Consider the following 23,216-nt stretch of genomic DNA (forward strand, 5'->3'; position numbering starts at 1 on the left):
GTATTTTCAGGACCAGGACAAGTCATGGTAAAGCTGGTATGACTTCACATCATTTGCCTTAGCATCCCATAATGCAAAGCATATCTCCTTGCAGATATGTATAATGCTATGCATTATGGGAAGGATCACTACCCAGACCGGTTTTGACCTTTATTGAGGTCTCATCAGTGCGAGCAAGACCCAATGCAAAACCATCGAAAAAGGGCTGGGTAGTGATCATTCCCATAATGCATAGCATTATATGTCTGCAAGGAGATGTGCTTTGCATTATGAGATACTAAGGCAATTGATGTGAAGTCATACCATCTTTACCCCAAGTTGCCCCAGTCCTGAAAATATTTCAGGTACAAACTTTGTTTGCATACACTTGAATAAAGGATTAAACCAAGTATATAATTTCTTGGTATCTTTAATTTATAGTATAACCAAGTGGAAAAACTTACAGCAACTACTATCTCTAACCCAGAGTATTATAATAATAAGTTGTGACACCTTTTGGCAACTCGTATCTGAAAACATGACTTCTGCATTACTTTAACCTTGGTGTCACCTCTGGGTTTGGCTCCCACTGAAGAGACCTCACAATGAAGATCGAACCTTACTTATGCATTTGATAATGTCCAGCATCCCTTTCTATTCCACATCCTCCAACAAATTGGTGTTGGTAAAAGCTGCTATCTGTCATCAAAGGAGCCTATGCCAATTCAACTACCTGCCTCCTTGTTAATGGGTTCCTGTCAGACCCTGTGAAAATTCAAAAAGGAGTCAAGCAAGGTTGCCCTCTCAGTTCACTGCTCTTTGCATTGGTTCTTGAACATTTCATACAGGAAGTTAACAATACACATGCTGTGTGAGGAATAACAGTTCCTTCAACTATAAAGGAAAATAAGGTATTAGCATATATATGCTGATGATGTAGTGGGAACTTTGAAGGATAATGATTCCATATATATATTTTTTTTGGTATTTTGTAAAACTTCAGCAAAAGCAGCAGATTAATTATTAATGCAGACAAGACAAAATTAAAAGTTTATGGAAAGTGGGATCTTGAAGGCATTCCTTTTGGACTAACCCCTAAGAGAGAACCCCCTCACTATACTTGGAATTCCCTTCTCCACTTACCCGATATTACCAGTCCAAGAACTTATATATAAAAACCTTGAAATGTTAGAAGACTGGAAAATAGGACCACTCTCCTTTTCTTCTAAAGCCATAGTACTCAAAACCATAATCTATCCTTCTCAGTTGTACATAATAAATATTCCAGACATCACAAAAGCTGAAGAAAAGCAATTATATAGTAAGCCTCTGCAATTTTTTTGGTTCAGCCAATACCAAGAAGTTAAAAAGGAATTTCTTCAACTATCAAAGCATGGAGGATTTGGACTTCCAGTCTTGAAATTCTGCTATTTAAGCAATCCAGCTTCAAAAATCCATAAAATATTGCAGACTGATCACACATGTGCAGACCTTCTCCGTTACTACTTGGGTTTTTATCTACACCTGTTTGGAATTAATGATTATACAGATGCAAAAGCTGAGATTGTTCCTGAATACTACAACACTCTGTGCTTAACTCTAAGACTTGTAAAACACTCTGGAATTGACATTCTTTCCATTAAAAAAAGTAAAATTTGGTACAAAGAAATCTTTAATCTCTTTCGCCATGAAGTTCCACAGTTGGATACAGACAACAGTATTTTTTTTCATAACTTGATGAAGTTCGAAGGGTACCCTAACAGGAGAGATCTTGCTTCTAGATTTCCATATGGCCGCCTTCCAGTCAATACCATCAAATGGATACATTATGAAAAATTATGGCGACAACTACTGTGTTAGAGCAAAACTTTAGTTTAATATAAACCAAAATGAACACCTGACATTTCGACCTTCATATCAAGGTCATCTGGAGCATACACATATATACACAGAAACAAGCTGCACTACAATCTACATGGTTTGCTAAAGTTTCTGACAAACCATTACAACAATTATTGACCTAATCTCTGGTGGGGGAAAAAAAACCTTTACTATATCAAAGCTAGAGTCCTATTACTATTATTATCTATTAGGTTACAAAATTAAATTTGGCCTGGAGAGCAAAATGTTTATATACACATTCCTTATAAACACATTTTGAAATCATTATTGAAATTGAAAATCAGAACCGGCTCCTGGATACACTGGTCACATGTCTTCCCATCATGCAGCCTATCCTTCGCGGTTTACCGCAAACCGACACATACTGGCCAATACATACATGCTAACTCATATCACCCTTCGCAAAATTTCTTCTTCAGTTGCATTTCAATTATGATGTCATGTTCCCTACTCATATTTACTCTATTTAAACAAGCCTCATGGTTCATCAGAATATCGCACTTCCTAAATACTCAAACTTGCTCTTTTCTATTGTTGTGTCAGAAAAAGTGTTGATTCACTTTTGATGAGTCATCCTCTTTCCAATCCAACATAAGGTAACGTCAAAAGAAATGGAAAAGGACATGCTTATGCCTCCAGAATGAAAAATGTGTCTCTTGATGATTCAGAACATGTATATAATCAATTTTGTAGATATTAAGTAATGTTAGAGAAGTCCATAACTTGAACAGAGAATGTTTGTGGATTATTTAAGATAGGAAATCGATGTAAAAATGCTGAAAAGATGTATATAAGTTGATACAAGTATTAGGCCATGTCAAAGACAGTTCGGAGCCGCGGTAACCAATCGGCCGCCGCTATGTGCATGACGACACCACCAAGAGAGGGCGCTGACATTAGCTATATAGTTTCGGCGCAGAATTCAATCGCTCTCTTATTCATCTGTTCCTGGTTTCCTGATCGGAGTGCTGAATAGCTGTGCTGCCAAAAATTTTTCTATTATTATCGCATTGTTGCAAAATTTGTTGTATTATACTAACTTGTTCCTTTTTTTTGTATTAACTTGTTCTTTTGTTCTACTAATCTTTAACTTGCTGGTAGCACTTCATTTTGAAGTGCTACGGGATTATTTAGAGTCTACAGACTCTAATTTTTTTTTTTTTTTTTTCTTAGACACAGAGATCATGAATAAAGTGATCTCACCCCCCCCCCCCAGGACCATGACCCTAGGAGTGGAGATTCCAGGGTTGGAAGACCCAAGAGTATTATCAAAAGTTCTTAAGGAGACCATAGGAGCACAGAATATCTTCTCCTTCACCTCTTACGGAGGGAGTAGATTTCTGTTCGTCGTGAAGAACGTAACGACGAGGGACAAGCTTTTAGAGGGCTTCCAAGTCCAAGGGAAGCAGGTGACCCCCACCATGGTTGGGTCCCAAGTGCACCAAATAAAAATCAGCCTCTTCCCCATGGAATATCTAGAAGCTGGAGACGACGTGCTCACTCAAACTTTCAACAAGTGGGGGAAAGTGAGTAACATCAAGAAGAGCGTCTGCTAGGAAGACCCCCGCCTGGTTCTCCGGTGAAGTCACATTCACCATGGACATGTGGCAACCAGTGCCAAATCTTGTAACCATCGGTACGTCGTGTATCCTAGTACAATATCCCGGAGTGCAAAGACAGCGTCTGCAGTGTAGCTCGATTGAACATCTGGGTAGTGACTGCCCCCGAGCCAAGTGCTTCAACTGCGTCGGCATTGGGCACATATCTCATCAGTGCTCACACCCCTGCCGAAAATGCTCCAGCACAGAGCACGCTGTGACATCTTGTCTCTGTGCACATTTGCAGAGAGGGCAGGAGCGCCCATTGAGGCACTATCCCCGCAGCCTGCAAAAGACGCCGGTGGATTTCCTGTACTCCCCAACACCATCGGGGAGAAGACATTTGCACAAACTGCCTTGGGGAAAATTAAAAAACATCCCACTGCAACAACACCAGCAGAAGAGACTGTTTCCCCTCCAGCAACACATCCGCTGAGGAAGCAGTCTCCCCCTCGGACAGTTCCATCGTTCCACCACCACCACCATCGGAACAGGGACAAGAACAACAGACATCCGAGGGTACAGACGATGCTATGGATAGCACAACACCAGCTATCCCCCCCCTCAACAACATCAGAGGAGGTGCCATCTGTGGACGCTTTACAAGCCCCCCCTGTAGTAACCAGCACCCCCCTGCAGTAGAGTTGACAAAAGAAGAGGGGGTACAACATTTTCCACTCCCACAAGACCTCCCTAAGAAAAGGAAAGAAGTGGCTTCTCCAAAACTAGAGAAAAAACATCAAAGAAGTCGCTCTAAGGGAGGTCTCGACTCTACAACATCAGAGTCGGAGATGGAGGTGGAAACCTCCTCTTATCCCAAACACAGTGTCAACTCCAAAATACAAAACTTACCAGCTCCCAATTCAACCTTTATGACTATGAAGTTAAAAACAATAAGATCGTCAGCTTCAGGAAAATAAACACCCATCACGAGTTCGAGGTACTCTCGAGCTCACGTGCAAGGTTGGAAGCCGGTCTGCAGGACGCGGGGTATACTACCATCCCCCTACAGATCGATGACCTCACCAAGTATGTAAGGAGGTTACGTATTAAAGATTTAGGCTGGGTGTAAATTACTTAAAACATCGTAATGCCGCCACCCCCCTTCTGTGTTGCCTCCCTCAATATGAGGGCTCCATTCACCACTTAAACAGCAGGAGGTGTGGAACATCATGCTAGCATTTACCATCCGGCTCTTGTTCCTGCAAGAAACACATTTCTACTATTTCAAAAATATTCAGGTACTAAGCCATAAGTACCTCGTATAATCGCACTGGAGCTTTGACACAAATAACACCTCCGGGGTCGGAGTACTTATGCTAGCCCCCCTCCTCGGAGCCTTCCATAATATCCAGAGGGATATAGAGGGGAGAGTCCTTGCCATCGACTGGAAGTATCAGGGCTGTACCACCAGGTACATCAACATCTATGCCCCGGCAGACCGACCATCTAGGCCTGCACTCTTCCAGTCGCTACACAATTACCTATATGGTGCCCATTATGTCATCCTGATGGGGGACTTCAATTGTGTGGTGGACCTGGCCTATGATAAAGTAGGGGGAAATCCCTCCAATTGACAGACATCTGGAGGGCTCACAACCCCTACTGTCAGGATTATACTTGGACAGGACAAGGCATCAGCACATGGATCGACTGCTTCTATTTAACACCATCCCTTGTCCCCAGAGCCGAGACAATAAGGCATGTTCCAATTAATTATTCCATCTCGGACCATAAATTAGTCGTGCTCAGGTACCATCCTTTACAAGCTGTAGATGTTGGTCTGGGCCCCTGGAAGTTACCACCAGACTTCCCATCCCTGTTCGCGGCAAAGCTTATCCAACTGTGCTCCACCTGGTGCACCGCTGGCTGGGACTGGGACACTTGGGCATGGCTTAAACTCACCATCAAAGAAAATATGAAAAAATGGGGCCAGGAACGTGCCTTCCTTAGAAGATCTCGGCTCAGGGATCTTTACAAGGAGAGGAGCTGGTTCGTGGCCAGCCAACGCCAAAGCTTTCCATGTCACAACACCACCCGTGACATTAATCTCGACATTGAACTGGAGAAGCAAAAGCAGGTGGATGAAAAGAACATTAAGATCCGTCTCCACCTCCACTCGGAAGATAGGCAATCGACCGCATTCTATAACAGGCGATACGTCAACTTCCGGCAGGAGCGAACCATCACTACCATCAGTGAAGGTGGGTGTGACTACACCACAACACCTAACATCATGAACGCCTTCTGGGGGTACTACAGTCAACTCTACCAAGACAACAGTATCCCCCCCGCCCCAGGATTACTCCTGTTGGAACATTGACTCCTTCCCTGCGCACATTCAAGCAGGGTTGGATGCACCTTTTACAGCGGCCGAAATAACATCAGCCATCAAACAGTGCTGTACAAAGAAAGCGCTTGGGCCAGACGGACTAGGCACGGAACTCTACCGAGAGGCTTGGGACCACATCCTCCCCATTCTCGTGGCAATATTTAACATCTTCCTTACCATCGGGAATATGCCACGAGAATTTATGGAATGACATACCGTCTTCATCCCGAAGACCAACAGGAACCCTTCCATCATCAAAAACTGGCGTCCCATCAGTCTGTCGAACACGGATTACAAGATCCTTGCCCGTGTTCTCAACAACAGACTGAAGATCGGGATGAGGTACATCATCAAAAGTACACAAGTGTATGGTGTTCCTGGTCGATCGATGGAGCTCAATCTCATCCTCATCAGAAAAGTGCTACGTCTGGTTAACATCAAAAACTATTCTATGGCATTGTTGACTATCGATCTCAACCGAGCGTTCGACAGCGTCCGGCATTCCTTTCTCTTTAACATCTTGGAGAAAGTCGGGGTCAGCAGTGGACTCCTCAACATCATCAGAGGAGGCTACAACAACAGCTCCACTTGCCTCCTCATCAATGGACACCTATCTGACCCCATTACCATCCAGAAAGGGGTCAAACAAGGGTGTCCCCTCAGTCCACTGCTCTTTGCTCTAGCCCTTGAGCCGTTCCTGTGGGCTGTCAACGACTTGCATGCGGTTAGAGGAATTCCACTTCCTCTCACCATGGATGATTCCAAGGTAATCGCCTATGCGGATGACGTGGTGGGCACTCTTAGGGACAACGACTCCGTACTGAACTTCTTCAACATTCTAAAGAAGTTTAATGTGTTGGGGCTAACAGCCAACCCCGACAAAACTAAGATCAAATTGTATGGAGTCTGGGACCTACACAACATCCCTGCAGGTCTCGTCCCTACTGCCGACCCCCCCCCCCTCACCATCTTGGGGGTCCCGTTTGAAGAACAGCCTGTGCTCAACATAGAACATCTCGACAACAACATTGTCGAGAAACTCAAGGACTGGAGAAACGGACAACTGTCACTCTCCTCCAGGGCTTCTGTCATCAAAACCATCTTATGCCCTGCACTTCAGCACATCCTGAACATTACCAACATCAGCGAGGATCAGGAAATCCAGCTTTACAGGAAGCCCCTGAATTTCTTCTGGGGAAATCTACACCAGGAAGTTGATATCAAGTTCCTTCAACTTCTGGAGAACCGGGGGGGGGGGGCTTTGGCCTCCCCTCCTTGAACATCAGATACCTAATTAATACCACTTTCCATCTAAACAGGGTACTGCAGACTACACATCTCTGCAGCTGTCCTGCGGGGTATTTCTTGGGTCGCAAGCTCCCCTTTTTGGGATCCCAGTCCACCAGGGTTCCAAGGTGGACATTGTTCCAGAAGACTACAACAGACTGTGCCAGCTAATGCAACAACTCGTCGGGTGTGAACATCGCCACGATCCGGAACAGTTATACATGGTACGACCATTTTTTTAACATCCTTCATACCGATGTTCCAGATCTGGGGATCATCAACAACGAGATCCTCTTCAGCCACCTTTCCAAACATCGAGGCTACCCGTCGAGAAAGGACCTGGCAGGAGAATTGCGTATGGACACCTGCCAGTCAACACCAACATCTGGTGGTTCCACACCACCCAAAACCCCTTTTGTGACTTCTGCGGGAGCCTGGACACCGTGGAGCATGCCTTCTACCGGTGTCCCATTTCCATCTACATCTGGAGGAGGCTAAGCGTCGAGCTCCACATCATCTCCTACTGCAGGAGCAAGTCATCCTCCTGCAGCTCCCTCCCCCAGCCAACAACAAGCAGAAGTTAGGTATTTATTATTAATGAGCTCAAATACCACATCTGGGAGGTAAGAAAGAAATTTTCTAATCCTACCAATCCTCCCAATCTGTTGAATCTTGGATCGTTCTTTACATGTTCTACGGTTCCTTAAAGAGGTTTTTACATCTCGAAAGAGAGGCTCTGGGTGACACCACATTTAAGATCAAATGGTGTCTACCTCCAATCCTGTGCAGTGTCAGATACAACAACATCAAGTTCTGCCTGCTGCTGCCTTAAGATTTCCATCTGCAGCAGCAGCTCCACTCTGTGTCATTTCCTTGGTCTCTGCGTCCCCCCTGAGGTCTGTTCTGTTCCCTGGTCTCCCACAGAGGTAGTTTGGAGGAAAAACCCAGGCAGCGCAGGCCTACTCGAGGCAGGCTGCCCTGAAAGGGCAGGTCACCTGGGCACCGGCTACTTCCGTGGTCTTTTCGATCTTGTGAGCCAGGAAGTCAACTCGGGTGAAAGGATATCATCTGATAGCGCAGAGCTAGAAAGATGTGAAATATGAGCTGAGGCCTACACTTCCTTTTCCTACTCCCCCCCCCCCCCCCACCTGCCCTTCCCATCCTATTCCCTCTCCTCTCCTTTTCCCCTTTCCCATCCCCCCTCATTTCCCCACCTCAACCTCACTGTCACTTCCCTTCCCTTCTTTTTCTTTCCTACTGGGGCACTCTGACCCCACCATTTTTGTAGGCCAATGATGAGTTTCCCCTTTACTTTCACCCCGAGCTGAACAGCTGTGAAGCTTGCCGCCGAGAGCTGCAACAATCTCCCTTGCTGTACGTGCCGCGTGGATCGTAGCTACAACTAAAATGCAACCAGAGTTCTAGACGAAGGGCCGCTGGTGGAACAATGCCAGTGTATAAATCAGCGAAAGAGTGTTCTTTTCGAGTAGAATAAAAGAATAGTGCAGACGCCATTGAGACATACGGTGAGGAGATCCGAAAATCTAGCTAAGGAGGTCCCAATAACTACAGATAAAGCAAGAAGTATGGTAAGCTGAAACCTTTTGTATTAAGATAGAGTAACCAGAGAGGAATAAGAAACTGAATGTTAAGGAAATAGCCAATTCCCATGTTGTATTTAAAGAACTGTTTTCCTTTGGACATCTTGTCTACACCTAAAAAACAAGCGGCATCCTAAGCTTGAGCTGAGCTGGAAACTGAGGCTTTGGACTGTTTATATTGGAGAAATGTTATTAAGTTTAATTTTGAATGCCAATTGAATTTTTTGTGGGGGATAAAGCTTGAACATAAGAAGTAATGTTATCTCATGTAAAATTTGCCAGACAGAACACGTCTGATATAATCCATACCAGGATTGTAGAATAAGCCTGCATATATGTGTATTTTCTATATATGATAACTGAGCAACTCAGTAGAAGTGTGATTTTGACGGTATAAGATTTTAGAGTAGAACCTTTTTTGGATGTGTTAACTTAAGAGGGGGGGGAGTTCAGACTCTTTAGAATTGGAAATTTGACTAAAGTGTATCTCTATGTTTTGCCAAAATAAATGTATTTCTTATGTTTAAACCAAATGAGTCTGTCATGTTTCTGAGGATTGAATTACTGCTTGCAAAAATCACGAACTGTACATAAGAGGGGAATCTATTAGTAACTAAAGAAACGGGACCACGACTGCAAACCTCTTGATCCCTGCATTCTTTTTTCAGTAATTTAAGATTGTACATCAGAATTCAGTTGCCGGCAGGCACAGTCATAAAATAATTATAAATTTGTCGGCAATGAAATAGCTGATAATATGATAAGAGGGATAAAATAAAATAAATAGCACAGGGACCAGGTATAAAACTATTAAGCTTCTTTACATAAATATCTGTGACATCTTCCCACACATACAAATCACATTCATGGCATCATACCATTTTTGAAAAATCCAAGCCATTTACTTTACTTGACTTATGCAATGATTTGTCTTTCAATGCCATTTTATATCAGTGTACTAACAAGAACAATGAATTTATAGTAATAATGTCCTAAGCAATTTATCCAAACACCATGTTCCACACTCAAATATCTCACAGTAACAATCAATCAACAAATTAGACAATATCAACACACGTTATATGTAAAATTCACTTATCTTGTTGAAGTCAACACTAGGACATAAGTTTAACAAGGGATGGCCTGGGATGTAGGGAAAACATTTAGATTTGAAGAAAATTCTGAGATGAGTAAGGAGAAAAAGAAATTACTCGAGGAAGGTATGAGAAGTCATATCTAATAAGTGGTATCAGTGAAACTTGTTATAGATGTTATGTTTGTATATGAATGCCAGAAGTCTCAGAAGGAAGGGAAATGAAATGGCTGCATTGATTGAGTTTGTTCACCAAAAATTATTGGAATAAGTGAGGCATGGTTGGATGAGGATGGCATCCTGGAATAGAGATTGATAATTTTGTGAAGACAGAAAGGATAAAAAGGAAGGTGGAGTGCTATTAATGATAGAAAAAGAGTTATGTTCATACAGAGTAGAGATGCAAGAGGGAAACAGTAGTAATGGTTTTGAGCAGTATGGTGGGAGATAGAGGTGACTAGAATGAAATACTTAGTTGGATGTTGCTATAGTCCTGGTAATGTGAAGGGTAGTGACCAGAAAATGTATAAGCAAATTAGCCAAGCAAATGAGAAAAGGGGTGATCATCATGGGTGATTTTAATTATGACAATATAGATTGGGATGATGAAATAGTAAATGGAAGTAAAGAAAACGAATTTCTTGAGTTTTTAAGGGGCAACTACATCAGACAGTATGTAACAGAGTTCACATGAGAATTGAGTATGTTGGATCTGATCATCTCATCAGAGGATGCTATTATAAATGAGGTATTAAATCTCCCTCCAGTTGGTGAGAGTGACTATGAAGTGTTTATCTGGGTGGTTGTCAGCAAAGTGAGGGCTTCTGGGAGGAAAGGATATATGTGGATCTACAAAGCTGGTGATTATGAGAAGCTCAGGAAACAGCTTGCATCTGTAGTATGGAATGAGAAGTTGGGTGAAAAGGAGATCAATGCCAATTAGGTGATATTTTACAACTATCTAGTAGAAGTAATGTTTAAATGTATTCCAAGGGTCAGAAAATTAAATGGAATGGAAGAATAAAGAAATTAAGTATGCAGTACAGAGAAAGAAGACATTATTATGGCAACATAAGATGAGTGGTAATAATCAATTCCATGAGGTGTACAAAGCATGATCATAAGGTGAAGCTACAACAACAAATGTTAATCTTATTTACAGAGCTCAGCAAAGTGTCAGATGTCACCTAGTTTGTGGTTACAATAAATAAGATTGCATTGCAATTAAGGCCCAAATTTAAAATTAAAACCATTACCACTATTAATTACATAATGAAATGATACAGCAGTGTGTTAAAAAAAATAATAATAATTAAAATTAAAATGGGGGAACATTATTGCATGCAATATATATGAGGATGAGACTTGTCCAAATGTTGGCAATAGAGAGACAGTCATTCTGATTTAAATTTGGGGGTAGAAGTGCGTTTCCAATTTAAAATGGATTATAGAAGCCGTTTAAATAACTGCTCACATCTGAACTTGCATCGATGTAAAAAGCAAGTATTGGACCATGGAATATCATGGTCAGTGTTCACTCTGTGTTGAGCAAGGCCAAATTTTTTAAGTTTATTGTTGTTGAAAAGAATGAGTATGGTAGGATAACATTGATTGGAGAAAATGAAATAAGGGCAACTGCTGCTGAGAATATAATTGAGCTATTTAATGAGTAGTTCATAAAGGTCATTCATTCTTGTGAATATGACATCATGGAGAGTTTGAGAGCAGGATGATGTAGAGGAGAGACTGACTGTGAGTGAGCAAGAAGTACATGGGTAATTGAACAAATGATGTTAATAAGTTTGTGGGACTAAATGATATATCACCATGTATGTCGAAAGAATGTAGCAGTGAGTTGACATCTGCCTTGATATATTTGTTTAATATCAGTCTTAATATGGGTCAAGTTCCAAAGGAGGAAGGAAAGCAAGATTGTACTACTTCATAAGGGAAGGGACAGAACTCAAGCATCTAATTATAGGGCAATCTGTGTGTGTCAGCTTTTATAGTTAAAGTGTTGGAGAGATTGTTGAGAACCAGGATTCAGAATTGGGTTGACAATAGTGTCTCCAACACTTTACAGATTTGTTAAAGGAAAGTCATGTTTTAGTAATCTACTTATTTATTACAATAAAATGACAGCTGCATTGGAAGAAGTATACACAGTTGTATAAGTAAATTTTGCAAAGGCTTCTGATAGATTATCACATGATAAGTTGATAATCAAACTAGAGTAGATAAGGTTGAATATTAGACTACTGCAATGGATTGGAGACTGGCTATCTGATAGTTATCAGCAAGTTGTGTATGATGGAGCAATATTCTAGAAGAGGATAGTCACTAGTGATGTGCCTCAGAGGTCTGATTTGGACTGTTGCTATTTAACCTATATGTTAATAATATTAGGGAAGATTTAAATGGGGGATATTGAGTTGTTTGCATATGATGCAAAGTTGGGAAGAACCATGAGGAGTAGAGCAGATGTTGTGGCCATAAAAGAAGACTCGAATGGATTGAGTGAATAAGCACAGGAATGGGGGGATACCAGTTCAATGTTGCTAAATGTAAGGTTTTAAATTTTGAAAAACAAAGATGGGATGTAGAATTTAATCTTGGTGAGGATATATTGTTGGAGGTGAAATAAATAAGAGATCTTGGGGTGATGGTGGATAAAGATCTAAAATTTAGAGGAAACATTGCCAAAATTGCAAGGACAACACAATGAATTCTGGCAATGATGTAGAGGACACCGACTTGTAGAAGTAAGGAGATTCTGGTTCCAATGTGCAAGGCCTTGATGGCCACATGTCTGTGCACAGATCTAGTCACGTGGTTTTCAAACAGATGAGGAGATATCGGAAAGAGTTCGGAGGCAATCATCAAGTGCTGGCGTCTTATGGAGGTTGCAGGGTTTTTTCTTCCTATAAGCTGAAGTTGAAGTTACCATGTTTTATATGAATATTATAATCAAGTTTTTAGAGGCACTTGTGACATAAAAAACAATATGTGAAGAAACAGACAAAAGAAAGTTTATTTAATAATGCATATAAAACATAATGTTTTGATCGGAATCTAACACATCATCCTTGGTGAACTGACAATTCATAAAATGTAAAACAATTTACTTAAGAATAAAGAGCTAATAAGCTTCATTTCGGCAATGAAAACATTACTTAAATTAAGGGGATATTAAATCCCGCATAGTTTTAAAACCGAATAAGAAACTCAAAGATCAGAATCAGAGAGTTTCTTGCCGAATATAGTAAACTATAAAATATCGGTGACACTAGCGTTAGCCAATGCAAGTGATCCTAGTATGTCGTACAATACCGGGCAGCTCGTTGCAAAGATGGTAAAGTTCTGATCGCTATTCTTAGGTATTTCCCATAATGTAAAAACACATTTCCTAGGAAATGTATGCTGTTATTACATTATGGAGGGAGGTCACTACCCAGACCGGTTTCAGCCTTTTTTGAGGCTTCATCGGTGAGTAGCTGTATCTGACAAAAGGCAGTATCTGACAAAAGCAATGTACGATTGCATACCGAGGGTTTACTTGCTTAACCCTCGGTATGCAATCGTACATTGGGAGTGAAATGGATGAACAGCGAAATCAAGCAAGCTGTGCTGGAAAAAAAAAATGTTATGGAGGAGGTAGAAGACAGTTGGTGGTGATCAGATCCATGAAGAGTATAAAGTGCAGGCTAGAAAGGTGATGAGCATGGTAAAGAAAGAAAAGGTGCAGTATGAGAGGAGATTCGCTGGTCAGGCCAAGGTTAACTCAAGGGAATTTTTCTGCTACATGGCAAGCAAGAGGAAGAATAATTATGGCAAACTAACATTGGTGGATAGTCATAGCAGCAGACTAACAGCTGCAAAGGATTTAGTGGAATTATTGAATGAGCACTTTATCAGCATATATCACGCTGGTATAAATGATCCGGTACAATATATAGAAGAGAGGCAAGTATTAGGAGAACTGGAAGTGAAAGAAACAGAAGTGTATCAAACGCTGGTTTGGTTAGATGTGAATAAGGCTGTGGGAATGGATGACATATCGGCATGTATTGTTAAGGAATGTGCACCACAGTTGGTTATGCCCTTGCCCTCGTTATTTAATGAAAGTTTTGCAGAGGGCAGGGTTACTAAGGAGTGGAGATAAGGCAAAATAGTACGATTCCATGAGCATGATTCTAAGACGGAAGTCTCCAATTATAGGCCAGTCTGTATAACTGCAGTTGTGGTCAGTTGGAGAGATTGGTAAGGAATAGAATACAGAATTGGGTTGATGGGTATAGCATTCTTTACGATGGTCAGCATGGATTTGTAAAGTGGTCCTGTTTTAGTAATTTACTTGCATTTTATGATAAGGTAACGAATGTGTTAGATAAGGGAGAATCATATACGGTGATATTCTTAGACTTTGCAAAAGCGTTTGATAGATTACCATTTGATAAATAAGTTGATGTACAAGCTGCAGAGGATGGGAAAAGATTAGTATATTGGTTAGACTGGATCAGAGATTGGCTCTCTGAATGATACAGCAGGTTGTGTATGATAGAGCAGTGTCTCAAAAATGGAGGGTAACCAGTGGCATGCCCCAGGATTCTGTTTTTGGGTGCCTGCTGTTTAACTTGTTTGTAAATGATATATCATGAGGACTGACTGGGAATCTTCAGTTATTTGCTGATGATACAAAGTTGGGAAGAATTATAAGTAGCACTGTTGATGCTGAATCCCTTCAGGAAGATTTAAATAGACTTTTAACTTGGACAAAAGAGTGGGATTGTATTTTTAATATCAACAAGTGCAAGGTGTTGCATTTTGGAGTGCAGAAATATAAGGCTGTGTACTATATTGGTGGTGCTGTACTGCAGGAAGTGGATGAGATTAGAGATTTGGGAGTGATGGTTGACAGTAGACTGAAGTTTAGAGGGCATATTGGTAGTGTTGCAAAGGTTGCACATTATAGCGCTGCTATGATAAGAAGTACTCTAACATGCAAAGATAAGGAAGTCGTTATGCCACTGTATAAGGCACTGGTCAGTCCCACTTGCACTACTGTGCTCAGATCTCTGGTCACCTGCTTTTCAATCTGATGTGGAGACATTGGAGAGGGTCCAGAGATGAGTGACTAAGACAATATCAGGAGTTTGGAATGCTGACCATGGAGAGAGATTGAAGGCATGTGGATTGCAGAGCTTGATGGATAGGAGGAAGAGAGGTGATATGATAGAGATGTTTAACAAATTAATCCAGAGGTGATTTATAAAAAGAGTAGAAGGTGAGAGGGGAAAAACCAGAGATTGTTCCTGGAGGTTATGTAAAAGTGTGGTGAAAGAAGGGTGTGAGGAGTAGATTTTTTACATGGAGAATTGTCAGTGAATGGAATGCATTACCAGAATGTGTTGTTAATGCAAGGAATGTTAGGGATTTTAAGATTCTATATGATAAATATGATGTCAGTTGAATCAACCTCCCACGATGAGTCTGTCGACTCCATGGAGGGTGTAATAATAATAATAATAATAAAATATGATAAAAAAGTTACTATTTACAGTTAATAAGGATCAGAGTTTCCCAAATTTTTTGTAAAGTACAATCATTCTAGCCAAGATCAGGCAGTGAATGTAGTGGCACTTTGTCATGTTTTTTGAACAGGTGCTCTTAAATTTAATCACTGATGGGTCTTCACCCAGATTCTATAGTATGTATCAAATTACAGACCATAGAATGCTGCACTACATAATTATTTTTTAACAAAGGATGTAGAATCTTCTCAACTGTTTGTCCAAAGTATTAAATCACAGAGAAGAGTTTATTCACAGGAAAGAAAGAAGGCACTGGCTTATATTTTTTTAGGATTATTAAAACTGGTTCAGGTATTTTAGCAACCTCATTCACAACATTGCAATCAACACACCTTCAATGTATCCTCATGTGAAGCACTCACACAGTTGCCACTATCTTGGTCACTTGGCTCTGACTCATTTCCACCACATACTCATACCAAAGATATGCAGATGATTAAATCTGTGTATGGTATTCAAGAAGCAGCTGTATCATAGCCTGGAGACAGGGAGATAGATTATCATCTAACTTTCTACTTGTCAGTGTGTGTGTTCTTCAACATCCAAGTAATCCTTTTGAGCTATTTTATAACTTTTGCAATATTCCCTCTGAACTTCAACTTTCTATCCATCATCACTCCCTAGCCTTATCAATTTCCTGAAAATCTACTATTATCAGTATAATCTTTTTCTCCTACCCAAAGTGCATAACCTTACATTTTGTCATATTAAACTAATAACCATCATACTTTGCACATACACACACTACCAATTTATTTAAATCATAATTAATACAGGTGATGTCAACATCACCTTCATTAACTATTGCCCTCCCCAGTTTTGCATCATTAGTAAACAACTCTGCATATCTTCCCTTTAAATCACTCCATAAATCATTAATGTACAATTTACATCAGTAGCGAATATATTCCACTAGTCAACCTCATTTTCATGGATTCTACTCCACCATTCACTACGCTCTGGTGTCTGACAGTCATCCCCCCCCACACACACACCATCTCAATCCATTCCACCAGTTTCATGTCCATTCTTATTTGCATCAACTTATGCACCAGTTTTTTTGCAGCTTTTTGCAGTATTTGTCAAACACATTTGCAAAATCCAGTAGTATTGCAGCCATTTCCCTTATCCAACTCAGCTATCAACATAGTATAAGATGTGTGAGTAAATTGCTAAGAAATATTCTTCAATATTCATCATGCATGCCATTCACCATAGAGTAACTTATTCTTATCTACCAATTCCTGAATTCTGTCTTTAACCAACTTTTCAATACTTAACCACCACTACTCCTGAGATACTAACTGGTCTTTAATATGCTACTTCAATCTCTGGGTCTCATTTTTGTAAAGAAACTATCCTGTCCTCATTCCACTCTGAACAGAACCTTGCCAGAGCTGAGATATAGATTAAACAACTTGATGAGAGGCATTGCCAGTTAACATTCTCATAACACATCGGCCAGCGTGCCATCCAATCCCAATGTTGTATTCCTTTTAATATTTGTCAATATGTTGAGCACTTTCAGTTCATCTATCAAAATTATCATATTAGTCTCTTTCACATCAGCAACTGTAATGTCCCTACCTGGTTGATATACACCTGCAAAATGATCACCTGGCAACTCAGCTATTTCTTCTGCTTCTGTCATTTTCCTAGTATCTTGACTGATTAAAGTTATCCTTTTATAATTGTTCTTCCTCTTATTTGCTATATAGTTAAAAATGCTTGAGGATTTCCTTTGGCAGCACTAATTTTCTCATAATCCAATTTAGCCATTCTTATCATGCTACTCATCTCTCTTGCCTGCATTCTGTATTGCTTATATGCTGATCACTGCCATTATATTTCCTTCACAATTTTTTTTCAGCTCCTGCTTTATGATACTACACGTCCTTTTCACTCCCACTTGGTTTATCCTCTTAAAAACCTGGGTAAGCTGTCTGATACTCTTCTCTTAAACAATACCTGATCATTTCTCATGCACTACTGCACTTCTTCCCACATAACTTTGTATGCTGTGGCATGGATCATTCAAGCTGCCTCCTAAGGTTATCATTGCCAGCTTTGTAGTTCCACATATACCCCCTTCTTAATAAAAACCTGCACATTTAGCAACCTCCTAGGACAAGACCACATGGTTATTTTTCATGCTCAGAGTAGCAACTTGGTTCTGGAATATCTTGTGATGCTAGTACCAGATCTAGCACTCTAAAACACCCCAGTTCCACTCCATCACATGCTGTTTCATACAATTACATCTCATTTTGCTAATCTGCTGATTCAATAGCATCTGCATCTCTCTCTCTCTCTCTCTCTCTCTATATATATATATATATATATATATATATTCCTCTCCCACTCCAGTTTACACAGCAACCAATAATATATTTTGTGCCATTGGTCTTTACACCAGACAGTCTGAAATGAGCCGCCATCCTCAGTCTTGAAATCTTCCTTACCTTGTCCATTTGTTGGTTTCAGTTCATTGGCTGTCATCAGTAATATCCCTCCTCCCATCCTATTCCCTATATTCTCCCTGAAAATACAATACCCTCTACATTTTATCCCTATAACTAAACTAAATCATCTTCTGTAAACTGAGTCTCACTGATTTCAATAAATTTTGGCTATATTGAGCTGACCAATGCCAAAAACTCCTTCCCTTTATTTCTGATGCTTCAGGTATTCATATGCATGCATTTCAACATTGCTTTTGACAAATAACTACAACTGCTTTGAATGATGTAATTAATAAGTCATTCAGATTCGAAATCTGGGAAACTTCACTTAGCATTGTATGCTCATTTTTGTATATACACTGATTTCTCACTGAGATAAATGAACCCATACTTGACCGCATCTTCTCCCCCCCCCCCCACAACATCTCTAGTTTCCCTGATTTTGCTCTTCCAAATTCTCATTGAAGAAGAATTTCTCCAAACATCAAATTCCAAAACCATTCAAATGCAGTCTATCAGACATGCACAAGTCCTTTTTTCTATCATATTCACTCTTGACATCTATAAACTACATATAATTATAATTTTTCCCAATTCATTCATCTCATAAAGTGGCAGCAGAATTACAGTCTTTACTCTCTCACTCTTCTTTTTCACTTTTTGCAGCAATTCTTTCATATCATCTCTCACTGCATATTTCTAACCTATCAAATCATTCATTTCTGCAAAACAATCAACTCTTTTACTTCATCTCTCTTTGCATATTAAGAGACATACTGATATCCCTGATCTTTGTACTCAGGAAATCACATGCTTTCATCACATTTTCATCAAGCACAGATGTTAAGATTCTTCCCGCTGCCCAAGTATTCTGTCCTTATTCTAAGTTTCTTGATCTTTCCTACATTACTTTTTTCTACTCAATTTTCATTTCACTCTTTTCCTTGCTGTGTCACATGCCAGTTGCTTCTCAAGTAACTCCTTTGAGCTTACATTTTGTCCTGTGAAGGATTCCACATAGTGCACTATTTCTCTTCTCAATGCCACTACATCATTCATATTACCTTCAACCACTTCTTTCACACTCTTATTCATTCATTCATATTTCATCCACTACTGCTCATTTCTTCAACAAAATTATCCACAAAACTCTTGATATTACAACTTTCATCATTAACATTTGCTACTTCATTTTTGTTGCTTTTGACATGTTTTGCATTTCACCCCCCCCTCCTCTTGCTTTCATACTATAAGACATTCATCCTTGGATTTGGTTATTTACAGATGCAAATGATCAAATCAAATTAAGGTGTTCAAGTCCTTGGTATACCTTCTGTTATATAATGATTAAAGTATTTCTCGAGTTTCTGACTGATGTTCAAAAACTCAAGAAAGTTCATTTTACTTACTCTTAGATAATTCATTCCAGCCTATATTTCCATTATTAAAATTGCCCATAATAATCAGCTTCTTCTTATTTGCTAAACCACTTTGCCTAAACATTTTCTTTTCATCACACTCACATTTCCAGTTCATAAAATCTAATTAAATATTTTATCTTGTCTACCTTCATTTCAGAACTATCGTCACTATCCCCTACATCACTGTCTTGTGTGGACATACCTGCTATTTGGTATTATAGCTGAAGCAACGAAGGCTATGAAGATGAGTGGACATAGTTCCTTTGTTATCATGAACTGCATTTCTACTCCCCCATTCTTATCTGAAGGAAAAACACCTATACCCTTCCATCTCCATCAGTACATCATCCTTATCCACTCATGTTTCACTTATTCCAAGGATTTTTAGTCAAACTAACTAAAATAAGTGAAACAAATTCTTTTTACCTATTTCTGATGCATCTGGTATTCTTAAACAAATATGGTATCTCATTTTTTTAGTCTGTAATGAGTTTATCTATACCAGACTTATTGGAATTGCATATCATCCCTTACTTGTATCATAAACCTATCCTGTTTTCACCAGATTCAAATGATCCCATGCAGTCAAGGACATCCTCCTTTACATTGACTACTCTGCCATATATATATACATGTGCTACTGTTTCTGGTATCGATGCTTCTTATGACATATAACTAACTCCTCTCCGTTTTGCATATATTCTTATCTCTCACTCCTTCCACTAGTCTCATAGTGCTATTTTTTCCTTGTTCATTTACAACCACTCCTTCAGTCTCACCTATCCCACTTTAAGGCTCTTAGATCCTCAGATCTCTCATTCACAATTCATCTTCTCTCTCTCTCTCTCTCTCTCTCTCTCTTTCTCTGTCCTAGCAACAACCTTTCCAGATGATTCACACCAAATAATTCCCTCAAATACAATTCATCTCTCTTATAAAGTTCTCCATCTCTCTAATTCATCCCACACATTCAAACTGCACTTTCTTCTCCTTATACAGCTATGTCAACATAACATTCATCATCTTTGCTTGCTGTTATCCTATGATCATTCTCTCCTCAATAACATCCTCAAATTCTTCTTTCTGAACCTGAAACATAACCCATAACCACCACCATCACCCCTGTTGGAAAACCCTGTGCATTCTCTCATTCATATAGATATGTTAATGAGAGAATGCATAGGGTTTTCCACAGGTTATGTATTTGTTCTCTTCTGTGATTCAATTTCATAATCTTTCTATTATCATGTAAAAACTTTCATTCTATATGTTCACAAACTATTTTATATGATTACAGGTGAAAACGTTCAAATAGATCTTAAAGAAATAAGGAAGAGATGATTTTCCTGTTTGGACCTAGAAGAATGAACTTCCAGTGAGAGTGACTCATTAGTAACAATTTCTAATGACTTAGCCCAGAAAATGTTCTCTGATGAAAATAAATTTATGAATATTGTAATTATACATTGTTCTCACCCTGAAAAGCAATTTCTAATCCATCACTGACAACCACTTCCAATTCAGTTATTTCCTTGGGACTTTTCTTATCACGCATGGGCACCTGTCCATCAACCATTACTACTTCTGGCACTGCTGTATCATCCATATCATCACGAATGTCAGTGGTCTGGTCACCTATTTGATTCCTTGTTTTGGATCGCAAACTCTAGTGGGGAAAAAAAAAAAAAAATACACCTATTTTTATAATAACTGTTATCACATTTTACTAAAGTGTAATAAATTAAAACACTGACTTAAAACAAAAGTTAATACCTTTATTTTAATAAGTAATAAGTAATTTTGGTTGAATGTATTTGAAAACAAAACAAAGTTTTGTTTTCAAAAAACAGAACACGTGGGATTTCAAGAAACAGAACACGTGGGAACAAAAAAAAGAACACGTGGGATGAACTGGTGACAGGGCGGTAATGATGTGCAAGGTGTAATAGCAATGAAAGTTTTACATGGCTATTTAGTGACATGGAGTGTACAAAATAAAAATGTCTATAAGGAATATTTGCTTGGCTTGAGAATGTGATCTAGGAAATATGATGTAAATGATCTGAGATGTGAAGTAAACAATTTCAACGATCAGCTGATTGAAAAAATAAAATGGAAGGAATTCAGGTTAGAGCTAGATGTGGCAATGGAGAGTAACAATGATACTCATTTCATTTGCCACATACGGTTCATAGACAGTGACAAAATTGTGGAAAATCTTGCACTGCAAGTACAAAGGCTCAAGATTTGCTTGAGACTGTTGACACATTTATATGTGAAAACAAGTTAGACTGGGCTAAGTGCATTGGCATCTGTACCGATAATAGTCTGTCTCTCTCTCTCTCTCTCTCTTTCTTTCTGTCTGGCTGTCATGGAGAATTGCAAGCACTCTTACATAGCAAAGCTGTTGATACACTGCAGATCTACTGCATAATTCACAAGGAAGCTCTTGTTTTAAAGCAACTGACTCTTCCACTGCACCTACCCCTGGAAAGTATGCTGAAAGTAATGAACGTTATAACTGCATGAGAAATGGGATCTGAGCATATATCTTTGTTGTATTACTGTAGCTCATGATGGCTCTCCCATGGTAATGTACTCTCCTGTGTCACGTGTGTTCAAATTATGCCAGGAACTCTACTCTTATCTTGAAGAAGAACACAAATACTAAAAAAATTCTTGAATACTGATTTTTTGCCAAAATTAGTACACTTATGTGATTTCTAGAAAAAATTGAATGCACTCACAGAGAAATAAAAATAACTACTATGGAGGAGAAAATAAATTAAGATGTTGCAAAGATTGTTTTTTCTTGTCACAGAAGTTTCTTACATCAAATGAAGTTTATTTGACCCACAAACTTACATCTGTTTTTGAAGAGCATCTAGCACAGCTCAGAGACCAGTTTAAAAGATATTTTTTAGAAAATAGTTTCTGGGAGAAGATGACATGGATCTAAGTCCCATTTTAATTCACCTCCGCAGAAGAAAATCTTATTGAGCTCTCTTGTGACAAGACTTTAAAAAATTTGGCAGCATAGAATTAACTTAGTTTTGGATATCAATAGAAGACCAATATATCTGTTGCCAAGTGCTAAAAATTAGCAGGTTCTAATTCCATTTGCAATGCCATATCTTTGTTAAGCTGGGTTTTCAGTGGTTGCAGTGATAAAAGCAAGTACGGTATGAAAATCAATGTGGAACAGGAAATGAGGAAAGTGGAGGTGTCTAGTCTGATTCCAAGGTTAGAGAAGCTGTGAAGTGCCCAACAGGTGCACACATCCCATTAGTAATTGTGGTTATTTAATACTTTTATATTAAATTTTTAATTCATTGTATTTCATTCTTTATTTTATATCATTATTAATTTTATTCTTCATTTATTACATTTATTTCAAATAAAAATATTGTGTTTTTTTTCAATTTATGTGTATTATTTTTTCAAACAGCTACTATTTGAAAACATAAAGCTGCAACAGTTTTTAGGATACATATGTGTAGTAACTAGTTTGAACCTAATTACTTAATAAACAGAGCTGTTAGGTATTTCTTTTGGCCTAGGGATGCTGTGAAAAAATTACTGAAACACTAAGGGCACTGTGAAACAAGATAATTTGGGAACCTCAGGTTTAATCTCTCAATCTCTAGAAATGTGATTCCTATGTGTTGTTGTTGTAGTAAAACTTGAATAGTTCTTTTATGCACTATGTTGACAAAAGTGACACTAAGGAAACTGTGAAGCAAGAAAATTGATGTGATGATATGCGGGATGCTCCAACATTCCGAGACAGAGCTCATTGATCTCAGTCAGTGAGTTTGGTGGCCTCCCAGAGCATTTTCCTGCTGTGGTAGCACTACCACATAAAACTTGAATAGTTCTTTTTATACACTATGTTGACAAAAGCATTTGGACAACTTATATTGCATGGAAATTTCAGATCTTACCACATA

The 23,216-nt window shown here is 39.2% G+C and overlaps 1 protein-coding gene across 1 annotated transcript in view; it reads right to left on the bottom strand.

Moving 5' to 3' along the window:
• The window catches only part of LOC150098179 (sodium channel protein para-like), a 1,334,265-nt gene that overhangs the window by 354,453 nt on the left and 956,596 nt on the right, over positions 1 to 23,216 (bottom strand). The window contains 1 exon segment of the mRNA XM_090406598.1: positions 20,732 to 20,932. Coding sequence (XP_090262724.1) covers positions 20,732 to 20,932 — 201 coding nt within the window.

The sequence above is a fragment of the Typopeltis vanoorti genome, chromosome 16 (assembly GCF_054136105.1).
Source record: "Typopeltis vanoorti isolate ZY-2024b chromosome 16, IOZ_Tvanoo_1.0, whole genome shotgun sequence".
Lineage (NCBI taxonomy): Eukaryota > Metazoa > Arthropoda > Arachnida > Uropygi > Thelyphonidae > Typopeltis > Typopeltis vanoorti.